Source organism: Geotrypetes seraphini, chromosome 2, assembly GCF_902459505.1.
Source record: "Geotrypetes seraphini chromosome 2, aGeoSer1.1, whole genome shotgun sequence".
Taxonomy (NCBI): domain Eukaryota; kingdom Metazoa; phylum Chordata; class Amphibia; order Gymnophiona; family Dermophiidae; genus Geotrypetes; species Geotrypetes seraphini.
Window position 1 is genome coordinate 222,366,453 of NC_047085.1, and position 22,043 is coordinate 222,388,495.

Genomic DNA, 22,043 nt, shown 5'->3' on the forward strand with positions numbered 1-22,043 from the left:
CTGGCTGGATCCCTGATAAGATCTCTATGTGGAGGAACCTGAGTAGTATTGGCAGGAATGTTGTGAGGAATAAAAATTACCTCTGCCTCCCCCTGCATGTTGGTGAGGTCTGCTGTCTGGTAAAGACTCTGTGCAGTGATCTGCATTGCTGGCCATAAGATCATCTAAGCCTTTACTAAATAGCCTTCCAGAGTCTGCCATTGCTCAGTGACCAGCAAGGTGATACAAGTTACAAGTTTATTAGAATTTGATGGATCGCTTAATCGGTTTGCTAAGCGATGTACAAAATTATTAAAAGAAAAGTGAGAATTACAAAAAGGACAAACCAAATGACAAAATTCTTAGAGACAAGACAAACTTGAGTTGGGAGGAAGGTGGGGGAAAAGTTACAATTCTATTTAGAAGAAAAACAAAAAAGGAACAGAACAAAAGGAAATGGGATAGTTAAAATTTAAAAATATTAAGCAAATCTAAAGTTCAAGTATTATAAGCATCTTTAAAATTTAAGATTTTAATGATTTTTTAAAGGAGGAGAGGTCTTTTTCATTTTTAATATAATGTGGTAATGAATTCCACCATTGGGGGCCCATTACAGAGAACATATCGGATCTTCTCGTGCCTACTATTTTCAAAGAGGGTATAGATAAGAGATTTTGGAAGGATGACCTGAGTGGACGTATTGTCTTATGGGGTATTAACATTCTGACTATGAATTGAGGTTCATTATAGGTTAGGGTTTTAAATATTAGCAGCATGAGCTTAAAAAGGATGCGATGATTGATAGAGAGCCAGTGAGAATCGATCAATAATGGCGTGATGTGGTCATATTTCTTGGCATTATATATTAGTCTAATAGCTGTATTTTGGATAAGTTGAAGTCTTCTTTTTTCTTTTTGGGAGATGTTAAGTAGTAGTGAGTTGCAGTAATCCATTTTAGCTATAATCAGTGAATGTATCAGAATATTAATCGATTTGGGCTCAAGAAATTTGGCGATTGATCGGATGCATGGAAAAAAGGTGGTCTGAGCAATTGTGCAGCTCGTGACTATGCACTGTGAGGTGGATGGCTATTGGGGCTCCAACTTCAACTCCATTAGTGCATCTGTAATAACATGTGGAACGGTGGACGACTTGAAAAGCTACCACATCGATGGATCCTCTCCCTAGACATGAGCAACTATTGCCTCTTGACTCTCAGTCCCTGACAGGGAACTGAAATCCTCCAGGAAAGCAGCTGATTCCTGTGACAATAAAAGTATGGAGTCTGACCTCCAATCCTCCCAGTCTTGTTCCGCTTGGTTATTTAAGCTGGGAGCCAGATTTCATGGCAGGGAACCTCCGGAAGAAGGCTCTCTCCTTGGATCACTGCTAGCATGCCCTCAAGTAGCACAGCGCATCCTGGACCCATCAAATAAGCTTTACACAGAAGATTTACAAACTCTGGGGTAAATCTTTGCATGGGTGGTCCCACAGACCTCTGCAGGATCTCAGACTGGCTTCTCTTGGGCTCTGCAGCACCTACACACTTGCTTTTCATACCTCCATTGTTTGTGGTCTCCAGAAGGGATTTTCTCCCTACCACTTAGACCTCCTACAGTTCTCCAGACCTAGAGGACTCAAAGGAAGCTAAGTCTGAGGCTCTCGTCCCTCCCTCATGTGCCCTGTGGCATAAGGTACATAGATGCTCCTCGGCTTACCATCTAGCAAAAAACGGTATAATATAGGGGCAGAACAGCCTAAGGAGTCTATCCTAGTTGATTATGAGACAAATCGAGGGGTTTTGAGGCAAATGGAGGGTTTAGAAAAATCTAAGATGGCCATTATCAGTGAATTTGCACCAAAAACAACTTAGGGGGGCTAGCCTGAAGGTAAAAAAAAGTTAAAGGAAAAATGTTTTGGAATAGGGGGATCCTAGCTCTGGTCCCAGATATGTATAATTAACTTTTTCTGACACCCCCTCCCCCATAGGGAATAATGAGCTGCACTCACCATGCTTTGCCGGTGAGTCTGCCTATGTCAGCTTTGCTGCAGCCTGACTGAATGAGGAGGATTTTCTGCCTTAAACCATTGTAGGAAAGTCCACAACTGAAGATCTTCGGGCTGCCAGTTGGACAGATACTGACTGAGGACTCCACCCCCACAGATCCTCACGGTATGACAGGGGGAGATTAAAATGCAGCCTACTCCCTGAAACCCAAAGGGATTCACACAGGGGCCCCACAGCCTGTGCTTAGAGCTGGCTCCCAGGGGAATGGACCCTGAACATTGAAGAAGCTCAAAGCAGATTGGCTCAACAGGTACACCTGTGAGCTGCAGCCAGCCTTGCAGAGTCTGTGCCCTCTCCCAGGCAAAGTAGCCCCCAAAATGGGGTCTTCTTGACAACAAGGCCTCCTGAAATGGAAGAAAAAAATACCCCAAAATTATAAAAAATGAACAAAGCAAATCAGAATACAACTTCTCAGTTCACTTGCAGAAGGAAAAAATGGAGAGGGCACTATACTGGTGAAGGAGAAGCTGAAAGATGTGATTGACACCCTTCTGCAACAATTCACAAGCATGGACTGATCACCTAATGTATAGACTCCTGTGTTTATGTAACAGAAAATGTATTAGCATTAAGTTTCAAGTTTATTAGGTTTTTTTTATACCGCTTATCAAGATTATCTAAGCAGTTTTACAATCAGGTACTCAAGCATTTTCCCTATCTGTCCCGGTGGGCTCACAATCTATCTAATATACCTGAGGCTATGGAGGACTGAGTGACTTGCCCAGGGTCACAAGGAGCAGAGTGGGGTTTGAACCCACAACCCCATGGTGCTGAAGCTGTAGCTCCAACCACTGCGCCACACACTCTTGCATTAGCTGGCACGGTAAGTTTTGAAAGTTCTAAGAATCTTTTCTATTTGTTCTGTTTTGGCTCTTCTTCTATTTCTAGTTGGTTTATTTTCATTCTGTAATAAAATATGATCATCTGAGCGAAAAGGTACCAAAAGTAGAGCATGGGACTTATTTATATCAAAGATAGAGGGATATCAACTGCATAATCCTGCAAAATTTCAGCCTCAGGTATGGACTAATTATATCTTTGAGAAATGCTTATAACTAAAATAATAATTAATCCCAGAAATCATATACCCTACTTTTGGTACATGCAGTTTTTTAGGCTGTAAAACATAAAAAAAAAAAAAATCAAAGTTATGAAAAAAAATTGCATAGTTTCATTCTACTGACCCTATAGTATACAAAATTTTCAAAAATGTAACTTGTCCCTCAATTTCATCTCTGTTATTTGAAACTTAAATTTTGGTACTTTTATATTCAGTGGGTCACAAATATGTTTTAGTTCAATGTATATTTTATACTACACTCACAGCTGTGTGCGCCATTTTGGGTGGCTGTTAGCTGGGGAAAACTGACAAATATTTTAAAGTTCAGTAGTTTCCAAAACTGTAGAACATACTTGTGCAGGCCAATGGTATTCTAGATACACATTTTGTTTAAGCGTAAGACTGTACATGCCAAGTCGCCATCTGCAAAGAGTTGAACTGCTTCTCAAATTGGTATGAGCAACTAGTAGCAAGGAACAATGTTGTGGGTCTTTGACATGCTTTGTTTTGTGAGCACATGAAGACAAGGTGCTCGATCCTTACTTGTATAGAGGTATGTCTGGCTCCTTCCCCTCTGACCTCAGAGTCAGGCAGCACTGCTGCAGTTGAGATTTGGGGTCATTCCAATCCTGATTCAAAATGAACTCCTGCAGCAAAGTAGAGAGAAGCACAAAGAGAAAACAGCCTAAAAATAAATCTGTAGGACTAAAATAACAAAACTGTCAAACAATGCATACCTGTTCTCCGAGCTCACACATTTACCTTTAGTCGTGGAAAGAAGCACACATTCATGAAGGTGTAAACGTACTCCAGGTCCTTATCAATGTATAGCGCGGCAATAAAAGCTAAAAATAAAATACATTGGTACATTTATTCATGTGTAGAAATCTCTACTACTAAGCAATTCTCTCTTATACATAAAAGGCATGGCACTGATTCTGTGTTATTAAAACATACATTGTTAAAAATCCCTAAAATAAAATGCACATACAGTAGACTCTCAATTAACCAGCACCCATGGGGATTGATAGATGCTGGATAAATGTAGTTTCTGGTTGCTTGAGAATTACTAAAAAATAGGCCTAACTAAAACTATACCTAACGTGACCATTTATTTTTTTCATCAAAACACCGCCCCCAATCCCCTGAGGGATCCCAACTGCCTATAGAGTCCAACCCAACTAACTGTCCTCCAGCTTCCAGGAGGACTAATCCTACTCCAGGATCTCCAATAAATCTTTCTCAATCAAAATCCCAAATAATAATAATAACAACTTTATTTTTCTATACCGCCATAGTCAAATGACTTCTAGGCGGTTCACATTGAAAGAAGGCTGGAAAATCAGCTAATTACAGAATGCATGAAGAGAAAGTTACATAAGAAATTGGAGTTACATGGAAGATCATCTCCTATTCAGCTAGCATGCTTCACACCACTTTTATCAAGGCTGCAGTTTGACAAACCCCAATACTGAAGGGCCCTTGAAGGAGCTTCTGGAGATGAAGAGGAGGAGGAAAAGCTCTAATAGAAGTCACCACAACAGCCTGAGATTAGAGGGCATCATTCCTCCTACCCCCAACAGAGACAATGAAAAAGGCCAGTGAAAATGAATTTCTTGCCTCTCCACTATCCTAGGAACAGAGCTCCCTGTCACTTAAGAGAATCCCAGGACCGATGAGTCTTTCTCTTTTGAAGCAGAAGATTACAGCAGAGGGTCCTCTGCCTGATCCCCTTGGAGCAAATGGAAAATAAAATGGCCATCATTCTCTCCCAAGGCCCTCACCACCTCTGTGGAGAAAGCACCAGTGTCCTATACCACCACATCCTCTGTTATTTAAGTAAGAGAAGCAACAGCATTCCTTGGTGGGATTCCTGGCCATAGGAACTCCAAGTTGAAACTGACACCTCCCCTAAGCACTGCCTGTCTGACCTGGTCCAATAGAATTTGCCCCCACAGCAGCCCCTCCCCCAGACCAGATTTCTAAATTAAATTAGGTAGAGCACTAGTACCGTCCAACTATCATAACCTGAGGGACAATGAACGGAGGTTTCCCCTGCCTACGCCTGGGGTCTCAACCCAGGCTCACAACCAAACTTTCTATGTAAAGGAATGTTTTACCATCACCTGCTGGAGGCAGAGAATATTGGAGTGCTGGGTCTGCATGGGCACCTTATATGGCATGGCATCAGTATTTTCTCTGCCTCCATCCATGTGTCTGGACTGGTCTGATGACGATGGTGGTGAGGAACAGTTAGCTACATTGTGTAACATGGTTCTGTGCCATTAATTTATGTTAAAAGCTGTGTTAAACATCTAATGCAAGTTAGTAAGTAGGAGCCATAATTAATAAGCTAGGGACTATGTATCTGCTTTAAATTTGTATATTATCTTTAAGTTCATAGATGCAAAAAAAAAAAAAAAAAAAAAAAGGTTATGGACTCACATTCCAAGAGATCAGCCAAAGTCTTGGTGCGCAATGAAACATGTCTCTTGGTTTTGTCATTGGTGATGGCAAATTCGTGCATTCCTAGTTCTTCTGCCACTTTGGCCTGTGTCCTGTTGTTCACTAAAGAACTGCGCAGCAGCTACAAAGGGGACAAAGGGGACAAAAGAGGAACCTAGCATCAGCACCCACTCTGATTCTAATTTTATGGTAAAAAAAAAATAATAAAAGAAATAGAACTGCTGTTTGTGTCACTGACTTTTAAAGTTTATTAATTCAGTGATTTTATTGATTTACTAGATACCAAATGCCCCCATGTCTTCCTTCCAAAAATCAGAAACTCTTGTTGGTACTACATTATCCAAGTACCGGTGGACATTAATTTAGGACATTTAACTAATGTTCTAGCATCACCAGAGAATTCTTTGAAGACCATGATGGATTTAGGAACTGAAGAGATTGCTAGTAAGGCGATATGTATGTTGTTGGGGGGAGTGAGATTTAGGGCTTCTTTTACGAAGGTGCACTAGCGTTTTTAGCACTAGCCGAAAAACTACCGCCTGCTCAAGAGGAGGCGGTAGTGGCTAGCGTGTGCTATTCCGCGCGTTAAGGCCCTAACGCGCCTTCGTAAAAGGAGCCCTTAGTATTTAGTCCTTGCAAGGTGATTTTAACGAGTTTATAACAAGTTGCATTCAGACTTTGATAGAGCTCTGGACTGTTCATTTTTTTTTAATTGATGTTATATAGATCAAAACTGTAGACAGTGGAAGAATTAAAAGGAAGGAAAATGGAGATCTTAAGAAAATGGATTTGCAGGTTTTTCAGAAGGGTTTGGTAAAAGTTGATGGCTTACTTTGTGAGATGTTTTGGAGTTGTGAAATAAAGAATTAAGAGTGATTGATTCAAGGCTACTAAGGCCATTTATGTTAGAGAGAAAGACCTTACCATGGTTTCCAGAGGAGTTGAGATAATTAAAAAGATTAGTGAGAAAAAAGAAAAATTTTGAAGGCTGCCACCTGCAATTAAAGTAGCTGTACTTTTGGACACAAGTATTCTATTAAAGGGAATGACTGTAGGAGTAAAATGGATGTTTTCCTTGATCAGTCAATTGCAAACATGATTAATCATTCCTGACAGACAGAGTAGTGGTTCCCAAACCTGGTCCTGGAGGCACCCCAACTAGTCGGGTTTTCAGGATATCCACAATGAATATTCATGACAGAGATTTGCATGCACTACCTAAATTGCATGCAAATCTCTCTCATGTATATTCATTGTGGATATCCTGAAAACCCAACTAGCTGGGGTGCCTCCAGGACCAGGTTTGGGAACCCCTGTCATAGAGCATTGTAGTCCCTTGTATGGCCAACCAGAACTAGCAAATTGGAAGGTGATCTAGGAAGTGAAATTTAGACAAAATATTTCTAACATTTGTGGGATATAGACTAATTTGGGAAGGGAGCAACAGAGAAGTTGGAGGGATGGAGGGTGGAGGGATATGGCAGTTTTTTTTTTTTTTTTGGGGGGGGGTTACTTTTAAGTCTGCAGCTTAATTCTTATCTTTTTCTTTTGTATTTATTATCTTTGCATTTATTGGATTATGCAGATCACATTGATTTGTTAAGAAGAGCAGTACAGCAAACAAACAAACTCTACCCCACTCTTTTCCCATTTTCCGAATTTGTATTTAGGTGAAAAACTCTTCATTCTTCCATTTTTGAAAAGTTATTATTATTATTTTCTACTGCTCCAAGACAAATATATTCTCCTGGTTATAAAAACATAACTACACATTCAGTTCATCAGCATGATACTATAAGACAGATCCTGATACTCTGTTTCACGTTTATTTTCTTTGGACGTGTGCACATTAAGGCCTAGATTCACTAAACTTACCAATCCTGTAACGATCATCGCAAAACTGGTTTTGTGATCATTCCTGTTCCCCGACCTGATTCACTAAACTGCTGTCCGATGAATCTCTGTTCTGATCCGAACATGCTAATGAGGGGAAATGGGTTCATAGACAACGGCGCGAAAGACAAAAGCGTGCGCCGACAATTGAGCGCAGCATGCGCCGCTCTAAATTACAGTTTTAAGGGGCTCCGACGGGGGTTTTTTTTGGGGAACCCCCCCCAGTTTACTTAATAGACATCGCGCCGGCGTTATGGGGGGTTTGGGGGGTTGTAACCCTCCACATTTTACTGTAAACTGAACTTTTTCCCTAAAAACAGGGAAAAAGTGAAGTTTTCAGTAAAATGTGGGGGGTTACAACCCCCCACAACGTGGCGCGATGTCTATTAAGTAAAGTGGGGGGGTTCCCCCCCACGCCCCCCCCATTGGAGCGCTAAAAACAGTAATTTAGAGCAGCACGGCGGTGCGCACTGCGCTCAATTGTCTGGGCGTGCCTTTGTTCTGGCACGCTTTTGACACCGGGGAAATGGCATGCAAAAGTAGGAAGCGATCAATTCGCAAAGCCGAAGAAGAAACACCGATTGGGTTTGCCAATCCGAAAAAGAGCGACTGCTGAGGACCAGTCCTTACTATCCTTGCCAACTCTTCTGCCCTGAAATATCAGTATGGAGGTTACCACCCCATATAAAACAACCATTAAAATTAAGAATAAAACTGTAAAATAACTTTACAAATGCATAAGACATCATTCGTGTTTTATATTCTGTAAAATGTGCATTGCGAGCCCATGGTTTTAAACCGCGGGTTTAAAGCATATTCTGTTCGATAAATGTCCATAGTCTGGTTACACAAAAATATAATGCACTGCATCGGTCACAAATCATTCCTTTTTAAAAATGTCCAACTAGTAGGGCTAGCAAAAGTAAACTTCAGCCACCCCGCCCCCTTTCTTTTGGGCTTGCTTGTCATGACGTCACAGGGTCGCATTGTTTGCTTCGTACTTCACAGCCCAAAAAGCCGCATAGCCTCATGGGATTCCTATGCTATATACGACCGCGCATGCCGCGTGATCCCTGCATTGTTAACCGTGTCTGTTAGCAACATTAACTTTGTGCATTCCCTGTGCGAAATGGACGGCAGTCGTCGGCTCCGTTATCGTCTTGTTGCCCTTAACAATGGAAGAGAAAATTATGATGCTTTGTGGGTGGCTCATTCGACGTCCGCCAATGACATGCGGGAATAAACTCCACCCACTCAAATAACAAGCACATGCGTAAAATGCATCAATAACCAACAAAGATACTCTGTGCGTCCGTTCAGATCATTTGCATGTAAAATCTGTTGTGAATCGGTCGCTCGGCAAAACTCGGCCAAGAATTGCCCAACGACGATCCAGTCGGTTCGTTTAGTGAATCGGGGCCTTAGGCAACTTTACCATGGAGTATTTGTGCAACTATGTCCAGCAGGCTTCCTCTGACTAGCACACAGGTCCTGCATGCTTTAATTTCACATCTTATGTGTTTATTGTGTGACTGTAGAATATTTTCAATTCAATTTTACCAATTAAATCAATTTTTCAATCCGATGCAATTCGCTTTCTATCATGTAGCTTTAAAATTAGCTCGTGGGTTTATTTTGGGATTGGAAGCAGAATAAGCAGGAGCAATCTGTTGGCCGCAAGCGGGTACTTGGATGTATGAGCATTAAAATCCATAGTGGAATATTCCTAGAACACTTAAAAGAAACCTTGAATGTGATGGAGAGCGTGTTCATCAGCGCAATTAGAAAAATGCCGAGGGACAACCAGAGCACAATTCTGTACCCAAGAAGCTTCTGAAGGAAACAAAAGAGTGCCAACATTGCCCTAAGCCAAGGCCGACATGGTGAACAAACCGCCGCATGTGTCTGTAACAGTATGCCTTTAATACACATCGAGAATGTCAAGTTTTGCTTCCAAAAAATAATAGACAATAAAAGAGACTTCTTAGAATATGCTGCAGGCTACAATAGAATGCTCCATTTTGCAGCACAGCAGGTATAAAGCCTTAACATGACAGTGTAGGCAAATGCAGTGCTTGCAGACATTGTGCCCTCTAAACTGAGAAGGAATCCTCCAACTGCTTTGCTGCCAGTATGTGTGTGTGTATGGGGGGGGGGGGAGCGTTTTAATATTGTATTTTTAATTACTAGGGACAGGCAGGTTACCTGGAGTGCTTCAGAGCTTGCCAATGTGACAATGAAACAGCACCCCCAACTGGCAGGACTTTAGCTGGAAGACTCCCGCTCATCTTTTGGGCAGACCAGATGGACCATTCGGGTCGTTATCTGCCGTCATCTACTATGTTACTATGTAACAGTACCCACAAAACTCCCAGAGTAACAGGGACATTTACATACATGTACACACTTACACGAAATAAATATGAAAGTATATTCTTAGGTACTACAACAAAATATGGACATCTTATTAACTGTTTCCAAAATGCAACAGTGATACCAGCACCAAAAGTAACGAGGAGAGGAATCAGGTTATCTGAACAGCAGAGGAGCACCGCCCTTATGTACAATAAGATGCAGAAAGTGAACTCTGTTTAGCACCAGCCGTCTATGTGTTAGATACACACTGGTGCCAGTTTCTCAGTGCTGGGCTCCTCTCTGTGAGTACACTATTGATCTGCTTTACCTAAGAAAACCAAATCATTATTACAGCAGGCTCATAAATCACCATTCTCATCGTGCGCAACATTTCTGTACTTAAAGCCAACCCAATCTTCTCTAAGGAGCAGAGGCGGTGGCCAGAGGCACCCATTATTAATCAAATCCAGAATAAATTCATTAAATGCTCCCTTCTTCCCTCTCTCCCTCTATCATCAGTCCCCCCCCCTCCTCCAATCCCCTTCAAGGTTTTGCTTTCTGCCCTATGGCTACCTTTCTAGAGAATGATTTATGAAGGTCTCACCGTCAAATGTCCCTCATGATGATCGGGAAAGTGTATGAATAAGTACTGTGTGGCAACCAACTGCATAATGGAGTCACCCAGGAATTCCATCCGCTGATTGTGACCTCTGACAAACCAAACACCATGAGGGAGAGAGAGAAAAAAATATATCTATAAGCAGGCAGGATGAATCAACCTACAGGGAAGGCAGCTCACTTTCAAACAGACTTTCAAACAAGGATTTTTCGTGTTAACAAAGTTGGAAGACAAAAGGAAGATTGAAATTAGGTGGTGTGAAAAAGAACAAATTGTAAGCCCTCTTTGAAATATGACCTCTAGGCAAAGTCAATAGGAGATTTAGGGTTACATTAATGTGTCATACTCCCAGAAGCAACTGTGTGTTACTGGCTGTTGCATAAATGTACTTCTGTATCTAAAACACCTGGCCTCAAATTAATAGGATGTTAGAAAACCCAATAGCCTTGACATATGATACTATATTATTTGGAACAACAATGAGAACAAAAAGTCAAATATCATCAAGTAATAACAAACTTTTATTTATTTTAACTGGAATAGCAATACAACAAATCACATTTAATTGGAAAAGACATGACAGGTTAAATTACACTTTCTGGTGGAATTCTGTTTGTCACATATATAAAATGGAGCTTACCATAGCAACACAAAAAGGATATATTAATAAATTTCAAAAGATATGGAGACCATTAACAGATTTTTGTAATGAATGATTAACTTTTCCCAAGATAGAAATTTGATTAGAGGGGAATGGGGTGGGATTTTATTTTTGGTTTTTACACACTATATTAATGTTGAATGAATTTACAATAAAGTTGTTTTTAAATATTATTGATTGAATGGGAGGGAGGGAGGGGGGATTAACACATTCAAAAGAAATTATATAAATTTAGATCTACTGCATAATATTATAAATTTTGTATAAAATTAATTTTCTAAAAAATGTTAAACTTGATAATAATAAGTGTGTTTATCAAGTGTATATGTTTAAGATTCTAATAAGTATATTTGAAACACTTGTTGTAACAAAAGAAAATGAATAAAGATTATAAACAATAAAACACCTGGATAACACAGGGAGATCCAGACACCTGGTCCTAATGCTGGGAAGCTGGTAGGTATAGTTATGAAACAATGCCAATTTATATATGGCTATTTTATGGAAGGTCTCGCAAACTGTGTGCCACAGCCCAATAGTGTGCTGCGAGAGATACGTCATGTACATGAGTATCACGATAGCACTGGTGCCTCTCCTCTCTCTTACCCCCAGCATATCTTTGCAAATGTAATTTTAGGGTTACCAGATGGAGGGATTTCCAAAACTCGGCAGTTTGTCCAGGTTTTGGAAGACCCCCCTGAGCTCAGGGCCATGTGTCGTGGCCCTCTGAGCATGCATGGGCCTCAGTGTGATGACGTCATGCTCAGAGGCCCTCTAGATACAGCCCCAAGTTTAGTGTGCCATAGCTAAAAAAAAAAAAAGTTTGTGAGACACTGTTCTAGGGTCTTGCTATCTGTATCTTCTTTTTAAAGCAAACTCAACCAACACATACAAAAACAAGCCCATTGCATGCAAATCTCTCGCACACCTTTTCACTGGGGATATCCCGAAAACCAGAAACATGCTGAGAAACACTTCAAGACTGTTCATCTTTTGTTTCAAGTCTCTCAATGCACAACTTTGGTCGTGCACGACTTTGATGGTCCTCTTTGCAACTACCTCCAACAGGCCATCAGTATGTGGCAGACACATCATAGAAAAAACACACTTTCCAATGGCTCAGGAAAGCAGGGATCAGGACCATAAACGTTTCTTTCCTTAGCATTGTTTTTACTGTGTATACCACTTTGATTTTACCTGAAAGATGGTATATCAAATTTTAATAAAGTAAACCATATCTTTATAGCTCCTCGATGGGTGGGATTTTAATAACCCTGAAACTTATCTAATACAAACCCGATGTCTTACACTGCATTTTCTTTTCACCACAGTCCAGTGGAATTTTTTTTATTATACAACATAATATATGTCACAACTCTTCCCCCAGCATACATGCAACATAGGTGCCACACATACTCACAGGGTCAGGTGGTTGAATCCTACGGTCCTCAGCGTAAATGCTCGAGCCAGAAGCCGAATGTGGGTGAAAGCGACCCCAATAGCTTCTTCAAACTCTGTCAACTTCTGGAGAACTGGAGACGTGGCGATGAGCTTCCTGTCTGTGTTAGATTCCTGTTGCTGGCTCAAAGCAGAGAATGCAGTAATGAGAAAGAAAACTGGAATTAAGACTAAGAAAGCATACTTTATACTGATTTTTGATCTGTATGCATGGTAAGGATATGGCTATAGATATCTATCTTAGAACTAATCTATTAAAGTTCTACTTGGCCACATACTCAAGTACAGTAAAACCGTGGTTTGTGAGCATAATTTATTCCGAAAACATGCTTGTAATCTAAAACACTCATATATCAAAGTGAATTTCCCCATAAGAAATAATGAAAACTCCATAACCCAAAAATTTTAATACAAAATACTGTATGTACTTGTATTGCAAGACCTTGCTTGTTTTAGAACAGTCACTACACTCCTGCAGTGTCAGAGAGAGAGAGAGAGAGCGAGATAATCACCATCGGCTCAGTTGAGATGATGTGATGTGTGTATACTGTATGTACTTGTATTGATAGACCTTTCTTGTATATCAACTTAGAATTTAATAAAATGTTTTGCTTGTCTTGCAAAACACTTGCATACCAAGTTACAGTACTTGCAATCCAAGGTTTTACTGTATTTGGATTTAGACTTAGCTCAGTAGTTCAAGCTGAGTTACATTTAGGTACAGCAGGTATTTTCCTGTCCCTAGAGAGCTACAATTTAAGTTTGTACCTAAGGCAGTGGATTAAGCAGTTTCCAAGATCACAAAAAGCTGCAGAGGGATTTGAACCTGGTTTCCCTGGTCCTCAGCCCTATTCTACCCAAAGAAGTTGAGGGGGAGGGGCATGGTGGAGAGCCCAGCTTACTTAGATGATAGGCCAGAAAAAAATTGTAGCTTCAAATGATAGTATGCAATTCTAAAAGCCCAGGCTTTGGGTTTTAACGAAGAAGGATCAAGAAGGTGCTGCTAGACAGCAGTTATAATCTTCCCCACAGAGCTGAAGACCAAGGAGAAAGTTACTAATATGCATTACCCATCTATTTGCCATCTCCCAGAGTGCCTGATCCACCAATTCCCAACCTCCTGATCTCCCTCCCCCAGCATCTAGTTAGGATCTCTTTGGTGGCAACTGGGGGGCAGAAGCAATCCCTAGTCACTCCTTCCTCAGCGCCACTCATATTCAAAATGGCACTCAAAGCACCCTACTGTATTCTCAGGGTACTACTGCTTGGGGTTCATTCTACTAAATAAGGAACTGCTCTCTTATTTAGCAACTTGACCGCTTAGCAGTAGCACCACAACATTTCCGTTGGGGCTTTGGTCATTATTTTGGAATTGAGGATCACTTCTGCGCCCTACAAGCCACCTGAAAAACTAATGGTAGGTGCTGGAGGGATATGGAGGAGTAGGATCTTACTGAGGGAGGGGGTGGGGTGGACATTTGGAGGATCAGGGGTTATTTCATCCTGCACCAGCTCTTAAAGAGATAGGCTGCCTAGCTTGGGGCCCACTATCTTGTGTTGCTGTGACCAGAATATGCCATGTTCTTGACTGCAAAACACAGAAAGAAATTTACCGTTTTTATTATTAATTACCTGTACTAAGGTGCCACTAAATTTTGCTGCAGCTTAGTAACTTTCCCTCTAAATTAGATATTGTGTACATATTTAGCCTATAAATTCCCTGAGGGCATATCTTCAACCCCTGCCAAATAGTATAAAACACTAAGAAACAGACAAGGACTCTCCATGTAAAACCCAAAAGCAGTGCATCAGCTATCGCCTCTCTCCCACTGCTGTGAGCCAACCAACTGCACATTTTATCCTTGCTGTTACCAATCTCTCATAAGGTACCATACAAGTATTTCAGCAAAGGATGCCTACCCTGTGTCTTCAGATTATTGAAAATTTTTTGCTTCAAAAGAACTTAGTTTGGATGCATGGTCATGCAGCACTTCTTTCAGATTTATGTCCATGTCTTTCTGGCTTTTCCTTAAAGCTTTCCTGTGTACAGGTTTAAGCTAGGTCCTGCTAAAGTAAGGAGAGTTGAGAGGGCAATTGTATAAGCAACGTGAAAAGCATTTTACATGCTCCAGTAAGCATGTGTAAAAATGACCAAGGGGTACTTGGCCATAAAGATAGGTGCTAAGAACACATAAAGGGCAATTCTATAAATGGACGTATGTAGTTACATGAGCAACATGCTGCCTAATCGGCACTTAAGCATTCACGTGCAGGTGCTGATGTTCTGGAGGCAGATATGTAAAGTTGTTGTTCAGATTTTTAGGGCAATGTGGGGCGGGGGAGGGGGTGTCAGTGATCATTAGGGGGGAGTGTGTAGGTGTCTGTACTTTGTCCCTATAGTGGTTATCCGGTCACTTTGGATACCTTCTTGTGACTTAGACCTGGTTTTAGATGGCCTAAGTCACAATGTCCAAGTTCCGTCTAGACAGTGTTGTAAAACTTTCAGTTATACATGCTGTACGACTAAGTCTAGGATGGCCCACGTCCCACCCAAATTCCGCCCTCACCACTCCTCCTAAAACGCCCCTTTTAGCTCTGGGTGTACTGCAGCACTGTGAAGGCCTAAGTCATTTTTAGATACGTCTAAACCCCAGTTCGATTATCGGCACTTGGACGATTTGTCTCACTGATCATCTAAGTGCTGATTTAGGCCGGTTTTTAGACGTATTTCCGTTTTGATTATGAGCCCCCTAGTGTATGAAATTCAGAAGGAACGTAACAGAAACCCAGCTAGATTAAATGCTTTTACCACCTGCGCTGGTAACAAGTTCCAGAGTTTAACTATATGTTGAGAGAAAACAGTTTTAGAAGTATGGCACCCATTTTTCATGACTTTTAGAGACATAATCAAAAACCTAAAATGTTAAAAAAAAAACTGCCTAAGTGAGAATTTGGATGCCCTAATTACTGGGATGTCAAAGTGCAAATAATCAAAACAGTTTTTCTGGACGTCTAGCAAGACGTTTCACTCGCTGTGTGTTTAGAGTTCAAAGGGGCATGTTAAGAGGCGTGTTATGGGGTGCTTTGGACAGGCTAGACTTGGACGTCTTGCAGGGATACACAATCCTTTGGAGGCGTCTCTGCCAAAAAGGTACCCAAACTGACCAGATGACCACTGGAGGGATTAAGTAATGACCCCCACACACTCCCCAAGTGGTAAATGATCCCTCAAAAATCTGAATCAAAAACTATATACCTGTCTCTAGAACAGCAGCACCTAGTATGGGAAATCCTAGAAGAGCATCACACAGGTGTCTTAAGAAGACAGGTGGGTTGGAACTCGTTATGCCATATATATAAAATGGAAAGAGCAATATCTACACAGAAGGGGCATTTAAGGAAGTTTCAAGATGTATGGAAGCCGTTAAATTTACAAGTTCAATACTGGGGGAGTGGGGGAGGTAATTTTTAGTTTATTATTTAACAATATAAGAATGATAGGGAGAAAATTTTTATCATATGATACTTATGTTTTATATTTGCTACGTAAGGGTGGGGAGGGAGGGAGATAAGTTATATGATTTGTATTATTGCTGATTATTAAGTGAGCTTTTTAATGTTGAAATGTTTTAACTTACTGTCACACTTTTTGTAAGTTTTAAAACGAATAAAGATTTTATCAAAAACAAACAAAAAAAAAGAACTAGTGAATCCTAGAGAGGAAGAGCCAGACCCATAAGGCACTCTAACCACATCTACGGTGTTAAGTATAAGCCCACCAAAACCCTAGTATAGTACCATATAGTTGCCATCTACAGCCATAAGTGCTACTGGGGTGATAGACGGGTGGGTATAGTAGGTTTTGGGAGAGTTTTGGAGGGTTTACCATAAATTATAAGGGGTATATGGTGAGGGATAACTGGCACCCTTCAAGTGACATTCACATGTGCCCCACTGCTCTGTTGGCATGTCTATGTGGCCAGTCCATTAGAATAGTGGCCCCTCCACATCTAAATGGTGGTGATTTGGACGTTTCCAACTTGGATGGTTTTGTGGTTGAAAATGGTGAATAAACATCCTGGTGGTCTAGATGTCCTGGCAGTCAAGATGTCTAAGTAGGTGATTAAAAAAAAAATAAATTTGGGCATCCTGTTCAAAAATGGATGTTTCTGTGTTTCCAACTTTGGACATTTAGCGGGAAACGTTGAAGTCGGACTTACATCTTTTTCAAAAATAGATAGATTGTGAACCCACTGGGGCAGACAGGGAAAAATGCTTCGAGTACCTGAATGTAAACCACTTAGACTATAAGTGGTATATAAATGCTTAAATAAATAATAAAAAATTTGTCTCCTTGAAGACAGAGGGAGATACTCCATAAGATTAAAATTTAATTGTCATTTCCAGGAGGGGAATGGTTGAAGAGGTACAGTGTGGGGATGTTTTGTAATCTTTTGATTTATTTTAGTTTTCATTAATTTGTAACAAGTGCTTAATTAGGGCGCTTGCTTTTAAAAAATTTGTTGTCAGCATGTCTTGAGATTTTGGAATGTGCACGCTGATTGTTTTTTGCAATAAAAATGATTGATCGTAAATTCCAACAAGCGTAAAACTATGCTCACTGACTTGACGACATGTACTTTGCCTGTGGGCACTTACAAGGATGCTGTGCAGGTGAAGTTTGCAAGAACATATGTAGATTATCAAATATGCTAGTTTAGGTGCATATTTAAATATTACAGGTGCAAGTGTAAATGTTCAGGAGTTGAAGCGGGCGAATCGACGCTCAAATCCCTGAAGAAGCGTGCTAGCGAAACAGGGAACCCTGTTGGATTTTGTGGAGGCGGGCTAGCGGTTGTATTGAAGTAGTCGCTATGCTCTAAGCTGATCCCTTATGAAGCCGGTTTTTTCCTGCTTTCAAGCTCCAGATTTTTGTGGAAATCTACTGAAAAGATATTGAGAAGACAGCGTTTTTCAGATAAGTGATTTCATTATAAAGATTGATAAGACTGATATTACTATTGAAACAGACTGTTCTTTTTGGAAAGTGATTCTGAAATTGCGTCTTAATTCTTTTTGGGAGTTTTTTGACCAAGGATGTGTCTGCTGGCTTCAAGTTCTATTTGAAACCAGCTTGTCTATGTGGGTAGCTATTTTGAGAGCCCCTATTGGACACTAAGGTCTTTTCTCCCTTTTAGAGAAGATCTGACACGAAATCTTGAGCACATTGAGGGTGTGTTTTCTTTGGTACTGATTTATTTGACATCCTTTCTTGTTTACATTTATTTTTGTCACACCTGTAATGTAACATCTATCCAATTTCTTTCACCTTGAGTTTTTAATATAAATTTACACGTGTAAATTTATATAAAAAACTCAAGGTGAAAGAAATTGGATAGATGTTATATAAAGAAGATTGATTAAAGCTTGGAACAATTTGGAGAATGGTATATTGGTAGTTCCAGGCACATCATTGGTTGCCTTTATTGTTGTTTTGGCACACCTGTAATGTAGGCATGATTTCTGCTACTTATGCTAATATTTTATAAAGACGTGGCTATGTATCTTTGTAAAACAGCACCTCTTAAACCAAGCACCCCTTTTTAAAATTACCCACATACTGTATAAATTAAAGACAGCTTAATTCTGAAGTAGTTCCTTCATATGCAAGGAGACATAAAAGAACATTCATAAGCATTTAGAAGCCAATCTCCATTTTTAGTATGCTTATTTAAAAAAAAAAAAAAAAAAAAAAAAAGACCATGAGACAAGATTTATGATCACTGAGGGCTGTGCATATAGCATACAGCTGCTCTGCACAGCAGGGCAAACTCTACTAGTATATCTGAGGGGCGGTGTGGTTTGGAGAACTCTCAAAGGAAATTCAAAAGCTAATTCATAAATGAAGCCATAACAAATGACTAAGAAAACGTATTGCAGAAAGGAGGAGGCCAGTCACTTACTTGGAGTGGGTGTAACGGATAATTAAGCCATACTTCCCGCAGGTCCTGCAAAACATTGAAAAATGCCTTTAGTGCTTCCGGAAGCCGTTTAACAAATTCCACAGTACTAAATAAAATGTCATTATTTGATACACTGAACACTATTTCAGACGCTAACCCTGCTTATTGCAAATTCAAGAGGGCTGGCAAATTAATCTGAAAATGTGCATTCAAAAATCAGACTACCTGTAAGGTTTTCAATAGCTCTTGCTGTGGAGGAGGGAATACTCACACTCCCCTCACCAAAAAAAGAAAACCTAAATTAGAACCCATCCCCCACCCATCAGCATACATTTTCTATAGCATCTATTAAGTTTCACCCTACTTCCACCACCCCTGCTCTTATTTAATAGCAAATGTAAGCGATAAGCACTAGCTCAGGCTCAAAAGGGAAAGGGGGGAAGAGAAAGGGATTTGATATATTGCCTTTTGCGGTTACAATCAAAGCATTTTACATATTATATACAGGCACTTATTTTGAACTTGGGGCAACTTATTTGCATTTACTGGCTTTTCAAATGTGTTACAACTAAATGATACGGAGACCATTTTTCATCCTTTCAGTCCAATATCGTTACACTGCACCCTGATATGTCCTGTCTAAATTAGATTGTAAGCTCTTCTGAGCAGGGACTGTCTATTGTATGTTAAAATGTACAGCATTTTGTACGCTTTTCAATGCTATATGTAGTAATGTTCTACTACAAGGCAAGCTCAGCACACTGACCTTTCGCCCTTGTGTATGACTACTGAATCATTCCTCATTCCCCCCTCCCTTCTTGACACAAAACCCCTGTCACATATTAACCCTTATCTTAATTGAGCAGTCCTTATTTGGAAAGGACATCAGCTGACAGGCCTTGAGGACGTGCAAAGACTCAGGTTCTGTCCACGTGTTAATCAGGCTCTTGTCTAAGTGCTGAGTTGGAGGATGATCATGAGGTAAAAGCATGAGATAAAGGAAGGGTGATCACGAGGTAAAAGCATGTACCTTTCTTTGTATCCACCAATGTAAAAGCATGTACCTTTGTACCCACCGATCATGAGATGTGTAAACGAGGGAGTTACTATGATGTCATTAGCTTAGAAGCATAATAAAAAGGGACTCGGAGCTAGCCCCTGGCAGCGCCTCCATCCCGACTCTAAGACTGCATGTGTGTGTTTGCTGTGTCACATTCCTACAGCTATAGAAATAATAAATAGTAGTAGTAGTAGTACCGTATTTTCACGCATATAACGTGTGCGTTATACGCGTTTTTACCTACCGCGCATACCCCTCGCGCGTTATACGCGTGAGCGCGGTATACAAAATTTTTTTTACATAGTTCCCACCCCGCCCGACGCCCGATTCCCCCCCCCCAGCAGGACCGCTCGCACCCCCACCCCGAACGACCGCTCGCACGCGCTCCCACCCGCACCCACGATCGGAGCAAGAGGGAGCCCAAGCCCTCTTGCCCGGCTGACTCCCCAACTCCCCGACAATATCGGGCCAGGAGGGAGCCCAAACCCTCCTGGCCACGGCGACCCCCTACCCCCACCCCGCACTACATTACGGGCAGGAGGGATCCCAGGCCCTCCTGCCCTCGACGCAAACCCCCCTCCCTCCAACGACCGCCCCCCCCAAGAACCTCCGACCGCCCCCCCAGCCGACCCGCGACCCCCCTGGCCGACCCCCACGACACCTCCACCCCCCTTCCCCGTACCTTTGGTAGTTGGCCGGACAGACGGGAGCCAAACCCGCCTGTCTGGCAGGCAGCCAACGACGGAATGAGGCCGGATTGGCCCATCCGTCCCAAAGCTCCGCCTACTGGTTGGGCCTAAGGCGCGTGGGCCAATCAGAATAGGCCCTGGAGCCTTAGGTCCCACCTGGGGGCGCGGCCTGAGGCACATGGGCCCAATCCGACCATGTGCCTCAGGCCGCGCCCCCAGGTGGGACCTAAGGCTCCAGGGCCTATTCTGATTGGCCCACGCGCTTTAGGCCCCACCAGTAGGCGGAGCTTTGGGACGGATGGGCCAATCCGGCCTCATTCCGTCGTTGGCTGCCTGCCGGACAGGCGGGTTTGGCTCCCGTCTGTCCGGCCAACTACCAAAGGTACGGGGAAGGGGGGTGGAGGTGTCGTGGGGGTCGGCCAGGGGGGTCGCGGGTCGGCTGGGGGGGCGGTCGGAGGTTCTTGGGGGGGGGGCGGTCGTTGGAGGGAGGGGGGTTTGCGTCGAGGGCAGGAGGGCCTGGGATCCCTCCTGCCCGTAATGTAGTGCGGGGTGGGGGTAGGGGGTCGCCGTGGCCAGGAGGGTTTGGGCTCCCTTCTGGCCCGATATTGTCGGGGAGTCGGCGGTCCTTCGGGGTGGGGGTGCGAGTGGTCCTGCCGGGGGGGGGGGGGATGTATCGGACGTCGGGGGGGGGGGGCATCAGGCTTTCAGGATGGGGACAGACCTTCAAGGGGGACAGGCAGACCTTCAAGGGGGGACAGGACTTCAAGGGGGACAGGCAGACCGAAGGGAGTGAAAAAGCTATAAAATAAACCCACTAGCGTGTCAATGTGTTGAGAGGAAGAGGTGGTCTGGGAAATTCTGCTGAGAAAACTCCGGGTCCATTTCCACCCCCCAGTTACCCTAGTCCACTCCACTCAACGGGACAGCGCACGGAGAGTCGGGGCAGTGCACGGAAAGTCAGGGCGGGTGAACGGAGAGTCGGGACAGCGCACGGAGAGGCGGGGCAGTGCACGGAAAGTCAGGGAGGGTGAACGGATAGTCGGGACAGCGCACGGAGAGTCGGGGAGGGCGAAAGGAGAGTCGGGGTGGCCAGAGGAGAGTCGGGGCGGGCGAAAGGACAGTCGTGCTGCATGCGCGGTATACCCGTGAGCGCGGTATACAAAAGTTTTTGTACATAAAATCGTGGTTTCTGCGCGCTATACCCGTGTGCGTGTTTTACACGGGTGCGCGTTATCTGCGTGAAAATACGGTAGTAGTAGTAGCAGATCTTGATGTCATACTGCCTTCTCCTACACTGGCTCTACCTGTGAAATAAACTACTGTTCGACATTAGAACTGAGCCCTCCTTTTCCAAACTCAAAGTAAAACTCAAAACTTGGCTGTTTCAAAGTTCTTATGATCCCTCCTAAACAGTGGCGTAGCGAGAGTGAGAGGTGGTGGCGTCACACCCCCCCCCCCCCCCCGGCTTCTTCCCCAACCCTGCCTGCCACGTCCCCTCTTCCCTTCCCCTATATCTCTAGTTGAAGTTGTTGCTTGGGGCAGTCAACAACGCGACCCCATCGGCTCTCCCTCTGACGTCACTTCCTATGCAAGGCACCCAGAAGTGATGTCAGCAGGAGAGTCTACACGGTTGCGAGGAGCACATCGTTGACTGCCGCAAACAACAATTTCAACTAGTAGGAGTGTGTGGCACAGTGGTTAGAATTACAGCCTTAGCACCCTGAGTTTGTGGGTTCAAATCTCTCGCTGCTCCTTGTGACCCCGGGCAAGTC

The 22,043-nt window shown here is 42.6% G+C and overlaps 1 protein-coding gene across 1 annotated transcript in view; it reads right to left on the reverse strand.

The window, feature by feature from the left end:
- DROSHA (drosha ribonuclease III) overlaps positions 1–22,043 on the reverse strand; it is a 318,886-nt gene that overhangs the window by 39,070 nt on the left and 257,773 nt on the right. Inside the window, exons 24-29 of the mRNA XM_033934987.1 lie at positions 18,523–18,567; positions 12,522–12,679; positions 10,426–10,531; positions 5,553–5,694; positions 3,870–3,952; positions 3,651–3,754 (exon numbers count right to left, since the gene is read on the reverse strand). Of these exons, the coding sequence (XP_033790878.1) occupies positions 3,651–3,754; positions 3,870–3,952; positions 5,553–5,694; positions 10,426–10,531; positions 12,522–12,679; positions 18,523–18,567 (638 nt within the window). The remainder of the gene's footprint in view (positions 1–3,650; positions 3,755–3,869; positions 3,953–5,552; positions 5,695–10,425; positions 10,532–12,521; positions 12,680–18,522; positions 18,568–22,043) is intronic.